General features: G+C 49.3%; 6 protein-coding genes across 6 annotated transcripts; 3 read left to right on the plus strand and 3 right to left on the minus strand.

The window, feature by feature from the left end:
• Positions 1–346: 346 nt before the first annotated feature.
• On the plus strand, positions 347–1426 carry FMAN_13994 (uncharacterized protein; the record flags this gene model as incomplete). The annotated part of the gene is made up of 1 exon (XM_041833535.1): positions 347–1426. The coding sequence occupies one exon, from the start codon at positions 347–349 to the stop codon at positions 1424–1426; it is 1080 nt and encodes a 359-aa protein (XP_041683888.1).
• Positions 1427–1946: 520 nt separating this feature from the next.
• Positions 1947–4407, minus strand: FMAN_13995 (uncharacterized protein; the record flags this gene model as incomplete). Its single annotated transcript, XM_041833536.1, has 2 exons — positions 1947–4085; positions 4138–4407. 2 exons carry the CDS (start codon positions 4405–4407, stop codon positions 1947–1949), a joined length of 2409 nt encoding a protein of 802 aa, XP_041683889.1.
• A 926-nt stretch (positions 4408–5333) lies between these two features.
• FMAN_13996 (uncharacterized protein) lies at positions 5334–8267 on the plus strand (the record flags this gene model as incomplete). Its single annotated transcript, XM_041833537.1, has 11 exons — positions 5334–5478; positions 5534–5704; positions 5751–5902; positions 5956–6314; positions 6365–6525; positions 6583–6843; positions 6897–7005; positions 7059–7424; positions 7476–7839; positions 7889–8027; positions 8083–8267. 11 exons carry the CDS (start codon positions 5334–5336, stop codon positions 8265–8267), a joined length of 2412 nt encoding a protein of 803 aa, XP_041683890.1.
• Positions 8268–8839: 572 nt separating this feature from the next.
• FMAN_13997 (uncharacterized protein) lies at positions 8840–10452 on the minus strand (the record flags this gene model as incomplete). Its single annotated transcript, XM_041833538.1, has 2 exons — positions 8840–10256; positions 10316–10452. 2 exons carry the CDS (start codon positions 10450–10452, stop codon positions 8840–8842), a joined length of 1554 nt encoding a protein of 517 aa, XP_041683891.1.
• Positions 10453–10794: 342 nt separating this feature from the next.
• FMAN_13998 (uncharacterized protein) lies at positions 10795–12835 on the plus strand (the record flags this gene model as incomplete). The annotated part of the gene is made up of 3 exons (XM_041833539.1): positions 10795–10965; positions 11016–11034; positions 11112–12835. 3 exons carry the CDS (start codon positions 10795–10797, stop codon positions 12833–12835), a joined length of 1914 nt encoding a protein of 637 aa, XP_041683892.1.
• Positions 12836–12891: 56 nt separating this feature from the next.
• FMAN_13999 (uncharacterized protein) lies at positions 12892–15336 on the minus strand (the record flags this gene model as incomplete). Its single annotated transcript, XM_041833540.1, has 1 exon — positions 12892–15336. The coding sequence occupies one exon, from the start codon at positions 15334–15336 to the stop codon at positions 12892–12894; it is 2445 nt and encodes an 814-aa protein (XP_041683893.1).
• Between the last annotated feature and the right edge of the window lie 170 nt (positions 15337–15506).

A 15506-nucleotide genomic window follows, 5' to 3' on the forward strand; every position in this document is an offset into this window, starting at 1 on the left:
AAAGAGCCTATTCAGCTTAGCTTACAGATAAAGCTGGAGAGAATTGACATGCATTAAATATATATATTACATGGATAATGGATCAATTGTGGGTCTCCTTATAGTGATACCTTTGCTGTAAGGCACTGTGAGCTTGTCATGAGTCAAGATAACCTTTGCGGCTGCGAGGAGAAACTCTATATCACACTTTAAGGCTCCTGCGTTCCGTCATTCACCCAAGTATGAGTCAAATATACACTATCTCTCTATGTGAGTCATCAAACACATTTCATATAAAGCTCCATAAACGTTTCGTTCCTCTGCTCTTCACCAGGTTTTGTTCCCCCATCGCCGCCCATCACCCACAATGCCACAACAAAGAGACTCCGCCCCTCAGGGGTTCGATCCCTTCGGACGACTTCCCGTAGAGATGAACGTTAAAATCATGCTCTTGCTTGGTGTAGACGAGTTATTGTCGCTGACGCGAGCTTCGCCCACGGCATGGCAGCACTTCCGAGCGGATCACGCCATCATCATAAGATCTCACCTTCCACGAATTTACATTCACTACGGTCATCCAGCTTCCATTCCTCTACTCATGCTGCTTATTCGACTCCGAAAGTTGCGAGCAGAACTCAGAGGGAAGCCTAGAGCAGACATCGAGAACAAACTTGACCCCATCCTTACCTCTATTCTCTCCGAAGACTGTATGGAGACGCCACCACAATGGAAGTCACACCTGCCGATCTTGGCAGCTGCAACGGGTCTAATACCAGAACTTTGCAATGTTTTCAAAAAGCGGTCAATATATGGTTGGGAAGCAGGTCTATCACTCACAGAAATTCCCCCTTACGCTACTTGGGTCTTTGTTGAGTCCTTCTTACGCTACGAGTGCTTTTGCAATATCTCCTATGGGTCAGAAGGCTTTCTATTTCAGGATATGTTTGACTTCAAAAACATATTCTTAAAGCCTTTTCTAGTAAAAACCAGCTTCGGTCCGAGCGAATTGCGTGCTTGGGGTCAACCTGAAAGTATGGTCAAACCATGCGACATGACGATGGATGAGTGGCGGCAGTGGACGCAGTCACCGATGAGCTATTTCAAATTTGACGCACCAGAGTTCTATATTTGGCAATCAAGATTGATTGTCCAGCGTGTGCGGGAATCACTTCTCTCGAAATCACCTAGATGTGCAAAGTCCGGCAAGAGGCTCCTCAACATGCTTATGATCCAAGGGAATAGATATTGGAATTTTCGCTATCATCTTAGCCTCCAGGGAAATGATCTCCTGACCCGCCTCGCGAGCCTTAAACGACCTGGGGAGTTTGAGAGTTACATCATTGCAGAACATTCTTCTTTTCTCGCCTCTCAACCTGGACCAGACTCAATATTACCATCTGACCTAGAGGATATGGAATTTATTAAGACGGGTTGGGAGTGCGTGTGATTAGTCTTTAAGGGCAGGAATCAGTTAAAGTGTTCGTCTTAGATACTAGATGAACCTATTAGAGTCTCCAGATACTATTTATTTATAGATTCAGACTGCTTGAAACGACCTTTATATTCTGCTTGATATGAAACGTACGGTAATGGAGAATGGTAGCTTTATCAGCATGGTCGGGAATTGGATAGATCTGAGGGGGCCTGCATTAGCTAGAAGCAGCCAGTTCAACTCAGAAACAAGTAATTATCACTTAATGTGCACAACCAAGGTCCTCTCGTGAATGGAGTTGTATTAGCTACCTGCGCTAAGATGGGGGCTCTTTACCCCTTCACATTTTGACCACAACACATTTCATCTTCCTACTACTAATAAGAGATATGGCATCGAACGACTCTTTTGTCCAATAGTCCAATGGTGTTCTTCATCTGTTCTACATAGTCTACTGAAACAAGCTCGAGGATGGATCTACACCAAGGCTAAAATATAATATTCATAATGAATAACTATAATGAGAATCCGAAAATCAAGCGCTGGTTTGCTTGATAGTGATCTTCTGTCCACAAGGTACAGTGAACTTGTCACCTTTGACAACCTTGCCATTCACCTTGATAACACTGTTCTCAAGAGAAGTAAGCAGAGGTCGAGGAAGGTAGACAGTACCTTCTGTGTTACCATTCTTGGGTCCACGAACAGTCATCTGCAAAAGACCAGACATGAACTTCCAATCAACCTCAACGTTTCCGTGCTCAGTGGGAACCCGACCCTTAGCCCAATCCAGACCCAGAGTCAAAGGCTTAACATCCCACTTCTTGTAACCAGGTTCAACAGCCTGAACACCAAGGACATGTCGGCTCAGCTCAGCAGTTGGTCCAGAAGCCCAGCCGTGACAGAGAGAAGTGATTATTCCCAGACCAGGTGTACCATCCGGGTTAAGAGTCTCCCAGAAGCAATTGGTGTAGTTGGCATGGGCAGGGTCCGCCATGGGTGCCCAAAGACTCTTCAACAAACGCTTGACGATCACGTCATCGTCGGACTCGAAGGCAGCGCGGAGGTGGTAGGCGGAAGAGTAGGGGCTGATCTTCTGAGCGAAACCAGATTTGGCGGTAGCGTTGCTGAAGGCCAGAGATCCAGCCTTGAGCTGAAGTTCCTTGTTCATGGTAGAGAGCAGAGAGGTAGCTGAGATGTTATGGCTCTGGGGAATGCCAGCGAGGATAGCGAGGGCGTTGGCGTCTTGCGCGAAACCAGAGGTGATCTCATTGGACAGAACATAAGCTTGAAGGGTATCGTTCCAAAGGTTGGAGTGAATAGCCTTGCGCAGGTTATCAAGGCGAGTCTGGTAGACGGTCGTGTTGACCCCAGCATCCTTGAGCAGAGGCTGAGTCTGCTGCAAGCTGTAGGCATAGAGAGCGTTGAACTTGGAGCTCGCGCCGGTCTGAGGAGGATCATAGTAGTTCCAATCTCCAGTGAAAGTAGGGTCATCAAGTGTGAAAAGACCGTTCTTCAACTGGGAGTGCGCCCAGTCCAGCATAGCCGTAGTGCGAGGAGCCCACTCCTTGGCAAATTTCTTATCGCCTAGAACTTCGTAGTTCTTGGCAAGTGCGTTGAGGAAGTTGAACGAGTAGCCGATAAGACCAGTGATGTTGACGCCGAGAAGTTCCTTGAGGGGCTCCTGCTGGATCTTGGCAGTCGGGATGAAGAATCCGGGTGTCGCCTGGTAAGAGCCAAGAAGATCGAGCGAGCCCTCAACAAAAGATTTGCCGTACGTGCTGGCATAGGTCGAGCTTAGTGCAACGTCAAGATCGCCAGTGTATGCAATTCTATCGCGTCTGGAACCATCAACGATAGTATCGGCGGGGTTCGTTCCCATGAAAAAGTCCTTCAAGAAGCTAGGATCGGTCAAATTGTTAGAGTAGATCTCAGTGCCGTCGAGAGTCGCAGCCTTGAGATTGCGGAAGTAAGCGGAGTGACCGAGAGGAGCGCCGAGGCCGAAGGACCCGTAGAACTTGTCTGTCTGGGTGAAATCGAGAACAGTCTTGTTGTTGACGACAACAGAAATCTCGGTCATGTTCACCTTGGCATGCACAGACATCCACTCCCCGACCTTGGCATCAGCAGAAGACGGGATCGATCCAGACTTTGAAGCACCCGTAGCCGTGACCTTGCCAGTCTTGACGTCGCAAGTAACGATAATTGCTTCATTTAGAGTGTCTGACAGGACGGAGAAGGTGAGTTCACCAGTGACAGGCTTGACCTGGAAGTCTAGCTGGTAGGCAGTCAACTGAGCGGCGGCAGCACTACCCAGCGCTTGAGGCGCAGAGCTCTCAACCAGAGATCCCTCCTTGGAAACCTGCCAGAAGTCGGGAATAGTGTTCTTGGGGATCTCAGTAAGCTGAGCGGTTCTGGCGCCCGTGAGCCAGATACGGTTAAAGTCCTCATCGGAGCACTCGAAACCTCCGGGGAGCTTGGTGAGGGGCGTGGTGTGAACGGTTGGTTTCACACCGACCTTTCTGAGACGCAGCTCTCCATGCGAAGAGAGGTTCAGCTTCTGGTAGCGGAAAGCTCCCTGGACAAGACGGTTCTTGAAGGTCTCGCGCTTGGAGATGTTGTATCGGTTCACACGGTAGGTGTCCATGGCAGCAGCCAGAGGAAGAGGTCCATCACTCTAGATGGGAGTTAGTCTGTTGAGACAGCATTCATTCACTGTCTGTTCATACCTGGTAGTTGCTAAATGCATACTTGGACTCTGCATAGGTAAGTTCAAAAGCCGAAGTGTCACCAGAGGCAGAGACAACCTCAAAGGTAGGATGACCCTCGACATTCTCGCCATAATCGAGGATCATGATATGAGGCTTCTTTCCATCGGATGAAAGAGACACCGTTCCTTTGGAACCGTAGATCACTGCATTCTTATCCGCCCTTGCAACTGATCCAGCCAGAGCTGAACCTGCTACAAGAAGCAGCGACGCCGTGGCTTGGAGAAGCATTAGGATGTATTTGTCTCTGAAGATTGATTATTTTAAGAAAAAAGTAAAAAGAGAGAAAGAAGTTGAGATAACAAGTTAAGAAATGTTAGAGAATGGTGTTGTATTAGATCTAACTAATTGAGACTATCTCTACTTATAACTAAATATACATGCGCAGTCGGTATTACATTTTCCATTGCTGTATGTTTTTTTGCATGATGTAATGAGCCACTGTACGGAGTAAACCTAGCCCTTTCATTTAAGCTGTGACCGTTCTAGTGGAGGGCCAAGAAGTGAATCTCGTGAACGAGGTTTTCGCAAAGAGCGAGGTTCGTTGTTGAAGCGCTGAACGAGGAACGAGGTTCGCTCCCTTTAGTCAAAACCTAAACAAAGCGGGGTTTGCAGAGATTTACCACCTTCTGATGAAGTATTGAGTCAGTCTTCAATTTTCAGCTCTCGTTATTGAGTAAGTTGGTTTGCCGTGACTCAACTGCATAATCGGTATGCGAATGCGAAATTCTGGTAATTTTCTGCCAAATATTCGTAAGTCGGACCAATGTTGGACCCCTGTTTTACTATGATTGCTTGCGGCACTGTCAGCGTGTACTCCGTCGGTCTTTGGTCTTTAGGTCAGCACTAAACTCCAATATCCCCCGGTCCGGTCTAAGCCACATCCTCCGCGAGGACAGGATCAGCAGAGGCGGTACGAAATTTCTCGGTCTTTTCCCCACAGCTTCTTATGATTCGCTACCAAATTCGCTCCCGCTAACCGAGAGCGAAGTTTACTCAGCCCCGGTGTTTTAGCTTTGACCATCTCCCCAAGCTGTCCACCTAAATTGGTCTACACTAGCTCAAGGTCCTCTGCCGTTGGCCCCCGCTCGTCATATATTATCTCCTGTACTTTGCATCTCCATCTACCGAGTTTCTATGCTAAGTTCGATCAAACCATGTCGAAATCAAGATCTCAATCTCCGTCCAAGGACAAGGAAGCGCAAGACACTGACCATGTCTTGGACATTCCTTGGGATGCACCACCGCCGTACGAGCTACATTCCTCCGGGTCAGTTCTAGCTAGCACGTCGCGCGTGAATGGTATGATCCCTTTTTATCTGAGTTTTGAGACTATCGTGATGCTGACTGCGCCAAGACTATGGAAAGGTCGATATTGAGTTCTCGTCGCTGCAGCCCGACGAAGTCAATCGCCTTCTTCCTCCCGACAAAGCCCAAGAAATTGAACCAACCAGCAGCTTCTCCACCTCTGCTCCCTCCGGTCCATGTCCTACTCTCAACATCGTCATTCAAGTTGTCGGTAGTCGAGGTAGTTTGACCATCTTCTCATTGCTGTGCAGGACTAATCAGATTAGGCGATGTTCAACCTTTCATCGCCCTCGGCGTCGCTCTCCAGCGGTACGGCCATCACGTGCGATTAGCCACTCATGATACCTTTGCAGATTTCGTCCGTTCATCTGGTCTCGAATTCTACCCCGTCGGAGGAGACCCTGAAGATCTAATGGCTGTAAGACTACCAACTGATCTCACAGCGCCTGAGTGCTAATCGCATGGCTATAGTACATGGTCAAAAATCCCGGCTTGATTCCTTCCATGGAAAGTCTTCGAGGAGGCGATATCGGCCGAAAACGCGTCATGATCCATGATATGCTGAGAGGCTTTTGGAGCTCTTGTGTCAAGCCGGACCCCGTATCAAATCGTCCCTTTGTCGCGGATGCTATCATCGCAAACCCGCCCAGTTTTGCCCACGTCCACTGCGCTCAAGCATTGGGTATCCCTCTTCACATGATGTTCACAATGCCCTGGACAGCGACGAAGTCATTCCCTCATCCTCTAGCCAATATTCAATCTCAAAATATGGATCCCAGGGCTTCCAATTATCTCAGTTACGGCGTTGTTGATCTAATGACTTGGCAAGGGTTAGTCCCGTAACGATTTGCTTTTATCATGCTTATGCTGACCGTCACAGACTCGGAGATGTCATCAATGCATGGAGAGTTAAGGATTTGCATCTGGATCCATTAGCCGCCGCTGTTGGACCCGATATCGTTGGACTCATGAAGGTACCATATACTTATTGCTGGTCACCGGCTCTGGTCCCCAAGCCAAGTGACTGGGGAGATAGCATTGGTAAGAGTCCACCAAGACACAAGTTGTTGGATACTGAGGATTAATTGAACTTTTTAGATATCTGCGGATTCTTTATGCGAGACGAACCATCTTATACACCTCCTCAAGACCTCGCAGACTTCCTGGCAAGAGGACCACCTCCAGTCTATGTCGGCTTCGGAAGCATTGTCATCGATGACCCCACAGCCCTAACAAACATCATCAAAGAGTCGTGTAGGGCTGCAGGGGCCAGAGTGATTATATCCCGTGGCTGGAGCAAGCTTGGTGGAAATGAACCCAGTACTGACTCTGTCTTCTACTTGGGTGATTGCCCTCACGGTATGTAGTTAATTACCCCCAGGTCATGAGTCCATCACCTAACCTTTTGGTAGAATGGTTGTTCAAGCGCGTTGCTGCTGTTGTTCACCACGGTGGCGCAGGCACTACGGCTTGTGGCCTCGTTAATGGTCGACCAACCACCATTGTACCATTCTTCGGCGAGTAAGTGTTATATCCATTCACCTTTCCAGATATTCGTACTAACATCTCCGTAGTCAGCCCTTTTGGGGAAGTGTCGTTGCCTCCAACGGAGCAGGTCCATCACCTATCGCCTACAAGAGCATCTCCGTGGATAACCTCAGTTCGGCAATCAAGTTTTGCCTCAGTCCCGAAGCTCAGGATGCTGCCAACAGGATTGCGACACAGATGAGAGAGGAGAGTGGCGTCAGCACCGCAGTTAACTCTTTTCATCGGCATCTACCCGTGGACAACCTCACTTGCGAGCTCATTCCGCACAATGCTGCTAAATGGCAGTACGTAGGCAGGTCGAAGAAAGGTGACAAGGGCCATATTAGGTTATCGAACGCAGCTTTGAGAGTTCTTCTGGATGCCAAGAAAGCCAAGTTGGCAGACTTTGAGCCGTAAGTTGTTGTGCTATTTGGTTTTCTACCTTCACTGACCGATTTTTTCAGACTTCGACCGAAGGAATACCTCGTTGAGAACGAACGCTGGGATCCTGTAACAGCTGGAGCATCGTCCGTGCTAGGCACCATGACAGACTTTACGTCTGCCTTAGGCGGTGCATTCATCGATCCCTTCAAAGACGTAAAGCGCGCCCGACCAGACGGCACTCGTCGTTCTGCAGGTACAGCGACAGCGGTTGCAAGCGGGAAAGCTCTGCAGGGCATGACGACCGCTGTGGTGAAGGGATCGCTCGTAGATGTCCCGTTGGCATTCGCTGAAGGATTTCGCAACACACCGCGACTGTACGGAGAAAAGGTGGCGGATTATGGTCCTGTCACGGATTGGAAGAGCGGTGGCACAGTTGCAGCAAAGGTACGTGTCACTACCCTCGAAGTTGAGATGAGATACTTACGTGGATTAGAATTTTGGTTTTGGCTTCTACGAAGGCTTAACTGATATCGTAACGAAACCAATGAAGGGGGCCAAAGAAGAGGGGACTTTGGGCTTTTTCAAAGGTGTTGGAAAGGGGTCTCTCAATATGGTCGCAAAACCAGGCAGCGGTAAGTTACCCATGCGTAATAACCCTTTGGAACACGTCAGCTAACATCACATTAGCAACGTTTGGACTGCTCGCGTACCCGGCCCAGGGAATTTATAAGAGCATTCAGTCTATGAAGACGAATAAGGCGAGGGACGCGGTAACAGCTGGTCGAGTTGAGTCTTTGTCGGATGGAGACCAAGGGTCATTGCACCCAGATGCTTCGCAGGTTATCAAACGATTTCAGGAACTAACGGGGTAGGAATACTTTATGACGTTTTCTAATCGCTTAAATACATAGATTTGAACTTATTGAATTTGAGGTTTATAAAGATATTAAATCTTGTATTTCCTTCTCATGATGTACCTTTGTTGATTGGAACAAGTGTTATGTTCCGACTGTGTTGACGATTGGTACAGGGTGAGTGCTTATCCGCTTCCGCCCCTGAGGCTCTTAAACGAGTTTTCTCGTTTATCGTTTAGCAAGTTTGACGTGAACGGCATTAGTGGGTCCTGTCGATTCACTAGTGAGATGCACAGGTATTTAGTTCCGACGCCACTGCCCAAAGAGGGCGACACTTTTAACCTTGTTTATGAATGTTTTCATTCAACGTTGGCCATAAACATCAATCATTTTTTCACCTAAGTGCGAAGTTTGAACATGAGATCAAAACAATCAATTTTAATATCTTCTCTGCCTATACTACCTGGTCACTCCACATCATTCTCCACTCAACATTACGACCAAGTCCCTCGCTAACATTTGTGACGCGGCTGTACGACTTCATTCTGCCTCTGACCCAGAAAAAATACACAGTTCCAGCAGATAACGCGCTAGACAGATTCCTTGCCATCTGTATGCTCAACAATGGTCGAGTTCTTGCCTTCAGCTCGAGCAGCATGCATGTCAACTCCACTATTGGGCCCATCAAAGATCCAGGCAATCTCCTCCAAGGAAGGACCTTTTGTCTCCGGGAAGACGAGATACACTCCAACAAACTCAACCATGACCCAGCCGACAAAGATGATGTAGAACTTCCAGGTAATATCCTTAAGACCAATAGGAACAACAAACGTTGAAAGCATCATGAAGCAGAACTGGACGAAGTAGAAGAATGACAGTCCCTTGGTTCGCATGCGATAAGGGAGAATCTCGGGGATGTAAAGACCAAGGTTACCGTTGAAACCGAGGTTGTAGGCGGGAGAGAAGAGGTAGAGGAACGCAACGACTGTGTACGCGGCAGCTTTGTTGGTGTTGTCCTTAGCGAATACGGCACTTCCTGCAGTGATGCAGATGTCGATGACCCAGATGGCAGCCAGCGACCAGAGAAAAAGCTTGCGACGACCGACCTTGGCTGGCAGCGTGGCGAAGTAAATGGCGCTGAACCAAGACAGCATCTGGTTGGTAGCGTTGATGAGAGTCTGCTGGAGATCCGAATTGAGTCCGACAGAGTGCAGGATGGGCGAGAGGTAGTACGAGACAAAGGCGTTACCGGACATTTGCGAGCAGACAGCTGCCCAGACCATGATGAACATGCGTCTACGGTTACCAGGAGTGCTTCCCAAGTCCTTGAGGAAGACAACGATGTTGTTATGCTCAGATGCCTCTGCACTCAGCGTGTCAAGAATCTCATTGTACTCGAACTGAACAACCGGGTCAGAGGAGTCACCCTCGCCGTGGTACTTGGCAAGCATCTGAAGCGCCTCATCACTGCGGCCCTTGCTGACGAGCCATCGGGGCGACTCTGGGACAAACCAGACAAAGAGAAGCTGGATTATAGAGGGAAGACCCTGCAGCGCTGAAGGAATACGCCAAGATGCAGTGCTGTCGATGCGGAAAGTGCCAAAAGTGCACCAGCCGGCGATGATGGATCCGACAGAGTAAAAGGTGAGGAACAGAGCTGTAGCCGTACTTCGCTGAGCTGGGTGCGCAATCTCAGTGATATACGGAGCGCCAACTCCAGCAACGACGACACTGCCTGCACCGATGATGACTCGTGATATGATGAACATTGCGATATTCATAGCAGCTCCCTGAATAGCGGCACCAATGCAGCAGAGTGCTGCGCCCGTAGCTAGACCCCATCTTCGTCCAAAGGTATCGGCCGCGGGGGATATGAGAAACGTGCCCAGAATACCGCCGAGGGGATACGCGGCGTTGAAGAAGCCGAGCATAGCGCCTGTTGGAGTGCCGAAGTAAGTCTGCCAATGGCTGACGGACTGTAGACCGTTCATCATGCTTCCATCGAAACTAGATACCATATTAGCTTTAGTCTGTTAAAGGGAGTGGTTATGGGGTGGTAGACTGACCCTTGGGAAAAGATCGACAGAAGTGGGATCATCATGAGAAAGTTGAGGGTGCGCAGATTGGGCGACTTCCACCAACGCTTGGTGTCAACAGGCGATGGTGGGAGAGCCATAGTGGTGGTTACTTCAGGTGAAGCCATTGCGCATACAAGATGTATCAAGATAGACAGTAAAAGAATGCCAAGGTCAAGATTGAACGACTGGGATGAGAGAAGGAGTTTCATGCTGGCTCAGCCCATGGCTATATACATCTCTCTTACTCGCCACGCCCTGTACTCGGGACCACTTCGACCGAGACCAGCCTTCCCCCCTCCTCGGTCCATTCCCACGGGGTCTATTGGGGAAAATCTGGGGTACGCTAGCAGAAGGGGTTCTGGACCATCACGTGGGAAGACTGGGCCGGCATTTAAGGGCCAACATGCCCCGAAGTTTGTGCACGTAAAATGTAACCCTGACGGCGAAACATAGACCGAAAGACAACCATGGCCTCGTATGTTACTTTCATCCCTTTCCTTTTGAGTTACCCCGGAAATAGAGATCGTGGAGAAGGTTTAATGACTGATCGTGCAGATGTGAGCGGTGCAAGCAGCGCAAGGCAAAGTGCGACCGCCGATTACCGGCGTGTCAACGCTGCGAGAAGGCAAAGGTTGAGTGTGAGTACGGGGGCAGGCGGAAGCCGGGGTTTCCAGCTGGACATCGCCAGATGCTGGAGGAGAAGATCGGTAAGTCTCGACTCATTTTTTTACCCCATCTTATGGTTCTATGAGGTAAGGTGACTGTCAGCTGACTGTTGGTTCAGAGAAGCTGGAGTCCGAGCTACGCGCTATTCGCAGCATGCCGAGAACGAGCACATCAACTGATCAACCACCTCCACAAGACACAATCGAAGTCGAGACCAAATCACCCAATGATCAAGCAATTCGTTCAATGCCCGTTGGTGAAGCATCACCTACTTTTGAGCGCACCCGCAGAGTCACTGAGCGCAGGCCCCCAACCGACCTCGTCGTTTCTCTCGCCTCTCTTTACTTCCGCCACATCCACCCATGGTTTCCCTTCCTAGACGTCCAACGCGTCTGCGCCGACATGGGATCCATGGATGAGCCTGCGCTGCTGTACTATGCTCTCTTTGGAGTCACGCTGCCGTACTCGTTCGACTCGCGTCTTGACCAGGCGTCAAGCGATTCGTTTTGGAAGTACTCTAAGCGCAGCATATTCGTCGATGTGTTGGAGGAGCCTTCGTATAGTTCGTTGGAAGTTCTTACGGTGCTGGTTTTGGACCTTTCGGGCATGACGCATGGACCTCAGGTCTGGGGCCCGTTGGCTGTAGCTACGAAGCTTGCGGTGCAGCTCAAGAATACGGATGGGCTTGTGTTTCGCACTTCGACTGAGGCTGAGAACAGTGAATCGCTGAGCAAGAGTGATGGGATTTTCCGACAGCGGTTGTTCTGGGCTATCTACGCTCTCGACTGCACCGTCTGCATCACCACGAACCATCATTCGACTTTGGGCAATGATCATGTTCAGCACTTTCTACCAGCGCGACAGCAAGTCTGGAGGGAGAATCTGTCAGAGGCAGACGATGCATCGCTTACTCCAGCGTCTGTGTTCAGCTACCAACTAGAGCTGTTTGATCTATCTCGGAGAATTCATAGGGTTGGAATGGAATGCAGCACGCTGTACAACAACCAAGGGCTTGAGTCGACTTGGCTAAGCGACTTTCATAATATCACAACTGAACTCAATTCCTGGATGGAGACACTACCTTCTCGGTTATTTTGGCATAACCATAATATTATCGAGGACCGTGTTCCTGGCGCTATCCGACCAGCTACCTTTATGCTGTACGGATACTATTACGCCTTGGATATCTACCTCAATGGCTTCCTTGCCATACCATGCCATTTCAACTTCCAGTCCGATTCGCATCTCGACATCCGTCGCCAATGTTTAGAGCGATGCCTCAACAGCGTACAGGCCTTGGCCCAGATCGTCACGAAAGTAGCCGACCAAACTGTCGATAAGCTCGGCTGGCCATTTGCCTGGTCCGTCTGGGTAGCTGCTCGTTTTCTCACAGCGCAGAGGTACTTCACAGGAGAGACCGATCCCGAGACCATAGCAAAAGTCTCACTCTTCACAACATTTCTCAGCACCATGGGCCGCTTCTGGCAGATCAGCGCTAGTTACGCAAGGATACTGCGTCGAGCGACTTCTGATCTTGATGCAGGCACTGAAGTGGTACAAGGGACGATTCTTCAGCTCATGGCTGATCTTCGCGTCCCAACGTCTCATATCGAGGATCAGTTTAGACCAGATTCTATGCTGCATGGGGTGATTAGTCCGGGGCAGTCTGTTTCAACGTATGATAACCCGACCTACATGGATGTTGAGAGACTGGATACTCTTCTACCCGTGTTTGCTGACGATACGTGTTTTGACATGTCTCAAGATCAAGATAATTGGTTTCGCATGCCATTGTTTGCCTCGTCAGCATATCAACAGTTCAACGCTCCAGAGCAGGAGTAACATTTAATTCTAAACTCGATATTGACTTTCTATTTTCTCAAATAATAATCTACGTTCTAAGATCTTGTCCATGTAAAGACCATGCTCTGCGAGCTCTTCTCGACCATCGCAGGCCATCCTGGCAATTTGACATGCACAGAGATTGACTCGTCTAACCCCTCAATCCCCAACGTGACTCGCGTCTCTCCATCTAAAGAGCTCCAGCCAACCTTTGCCAGCATCATCTTGTCTTCCCTATAGAATGGAACGGTCGCTTCAAGAGAAGTATAAAGACCAAGGCGTGGTGCAAACTCTATCTCCTGCCATCCTGCCTTTGCAGGCCGTATCCCCGCAACCTCGGCCAAGAACTCGTAGATGGGAGCGCTGCCCCAAGCGTGGCAGTCTGAGCGGTGTGAAACATCGTCTTCTTCCCAGGTAGTCAGACCGAGAGACAATTGGTGGCGCCACGGCTGCCACAGAACATGGAACAGTTCGTCATACAAGGATCCTCCTGCGATGCTGATGGCTCGAAATGTGTAGAAAGACATTGAGATTGATGTCTTTATGAGTGGCGCACCGCTTTGAGAACTTCCTAGAGCGCGCTTAAGCAATGCCTGAGCGCTGTCGCCACCTACGGCACCACTGAGAACTGCCCAGACTTGGTTGTGCTGGCTACGGTCAATTTGAGGGTCCGAGCAAGCAGCAATACTGTCGGTAAAGTATTGTCCATCAAAACACTGGCGTTTAACCGCATCAACTATTAGTCCAGCCCGGTGAGAATACTCTTCTGCAAGGGAAAGTCGGCCTGCACACTCTCCCTGCAACTTGGCCGCCAATTTGAGAGTATACGCATACAAGCTGTTTGTGTATGTCGAAACACCAGACTTTTCTACAGAGGGTGGAATACCATACGGCCTCCACTGCTCCGCCCAGTCATGAAAGTTCCAAACACCCTTCTCATCCCTTAGACTCACAAGATCAAGACGGTCATCAATGCGTTCGTGGAAATACCCCAGGACAGCGTCAACAACGGGTAGAAGAGGCCTAACAAATGCCTTATCTGCATAGTAGAGAAAGTGATCATGCAGCATGCAGATCCAGTAGAGGGAAAAGTGAGGGATGATCTGCAATTGAGTTGACGGTGCTCTACTGGCTGTAAGACCAATGCGAGGCTGGAACGAGCTATGGAGCTGGATGATTGCCTGTCTGGCCAAACGATCATCGCCAGACACGTGATAAGTGAAGAGGCAAGAGCTTCGTGTGTCCATCGCGTATTGGAGCTGTTCATAAAAAGGGCAGTCTTCGTAGCAATCATGCATGCAGTTTTGTAATGTTCGGATACTTGTATCATACAGCGCTCCCAAAGTCCCGTCATCTGAGGTCGTGCTTATCGTTGATAGAACGTTCAATGGGTAATTCACAACGTCAATATGGATGCCGCGCAGGATCAGATCAGATGATCCAGTCTCGATGTTGAGTCTCATGAAGCGAAAGGTGCGCCAGTGAAAGGGCATATAGACTTCCTCTGTATCTTCATCTTCATAGTAGCCCAGACGTGGATTTCCGCCTTTTCCCTGGAAAGTGTAAATATCCTTGGGCCCGACAAGAAACTTGCTCGTATCGCATCTATTTCCTTTGCAGCGAAGATATGGAACAAGGACTGGAGTATCCTCATAGCTCTCGGAATACGTTATTGTGAGACAAGCGCCTCCAACGTCTGGTCGGACGAAACGGAAGCGGATAAATGCAGTTGTATGAACGCGAGTCTCAAGGTCGAATTGATGACTTGAGCGAGCGGGGAGAATAAGATTGCTCTCCCCGGATTGGATACCCAGCAGTCCTACACTCCAGGTCCCATGAGGCAAACCGCTTTGAACGTTGTGAATAGCGCTGAAGTAAGATCTCTGGGCTCTCATCGGCGGGATGAGACGCGGTGATAGTTTCCACGGCGCTGTGACACCAGTAGAGTTCTGGAAACGGAGCAGTATCGCTGGAATCCAATCCAACGACGTATCGCGCGATGCAGATACCAATTCGTATACGTGAAGAAAGTCATCCTCTTCCTCATCGATACGGAGAGTCACATTTTGATCTATCGCCGTTTGCCAAAGCTCACTGCTTCGAATTTGCGGTGTCCAGACCTCATCTTCGACAGTAGTCGCAATCTTGACACCACCTGTTCCCAGGCGTGGAAAGCTAGTGCTGTACGACGTCCCGTGGAAGAGTCGAAGGACATGAATTGCAATATGATTCTCGCCCAGGCGTAGATACGGGCTGATGTCGACCTCGTCGTAGAACCAGAGATTCGCATCTCCCTTAACAGGTCCAAAAGCGACCAATTGCTTATTGACGTATAATTTATATCGCGTATCGGCCGTGATTTGAATCGGGAGCGATATTGGAATCTCCGCGTTCACAAAGAATGTCTTGCGGAAATGAACGAAGCGACCGGCAGTAGACGTGGCTTTTTCGATGAAAGCGGGATTCCACATCCAAGATGTGTCGAATTGTTCGGCAGCCATGATGGGGATACTCTCGAGTTGGAGGCGATGACCACGAAGGAGGAACTAAGGCTTGGAGGGGTAAACAGACAATTTCTCAGTCATTGTTAAGCGTAATTTGAATCTGTTGGCGCTCGCATGACCCACGTTTAGCTGGGGGGTTTTTCGGACCTTGTTAGACCGAGATATAG

The sequence above is a fragment of the Fusarium mangiferae genome (genome assembly GCF_900044065.1).
Source record: "Fusarium mangiferae strain MRC7560 genome assembly, contig: FMAN_scaffold007, whole genome shotgun sequence".
NCBI lineage: Eukaryota > Fungi > Ascomycota > Sordariomycetes > Hypocreales > Nectriaceae > Fusarium > Fusarium mangiferae.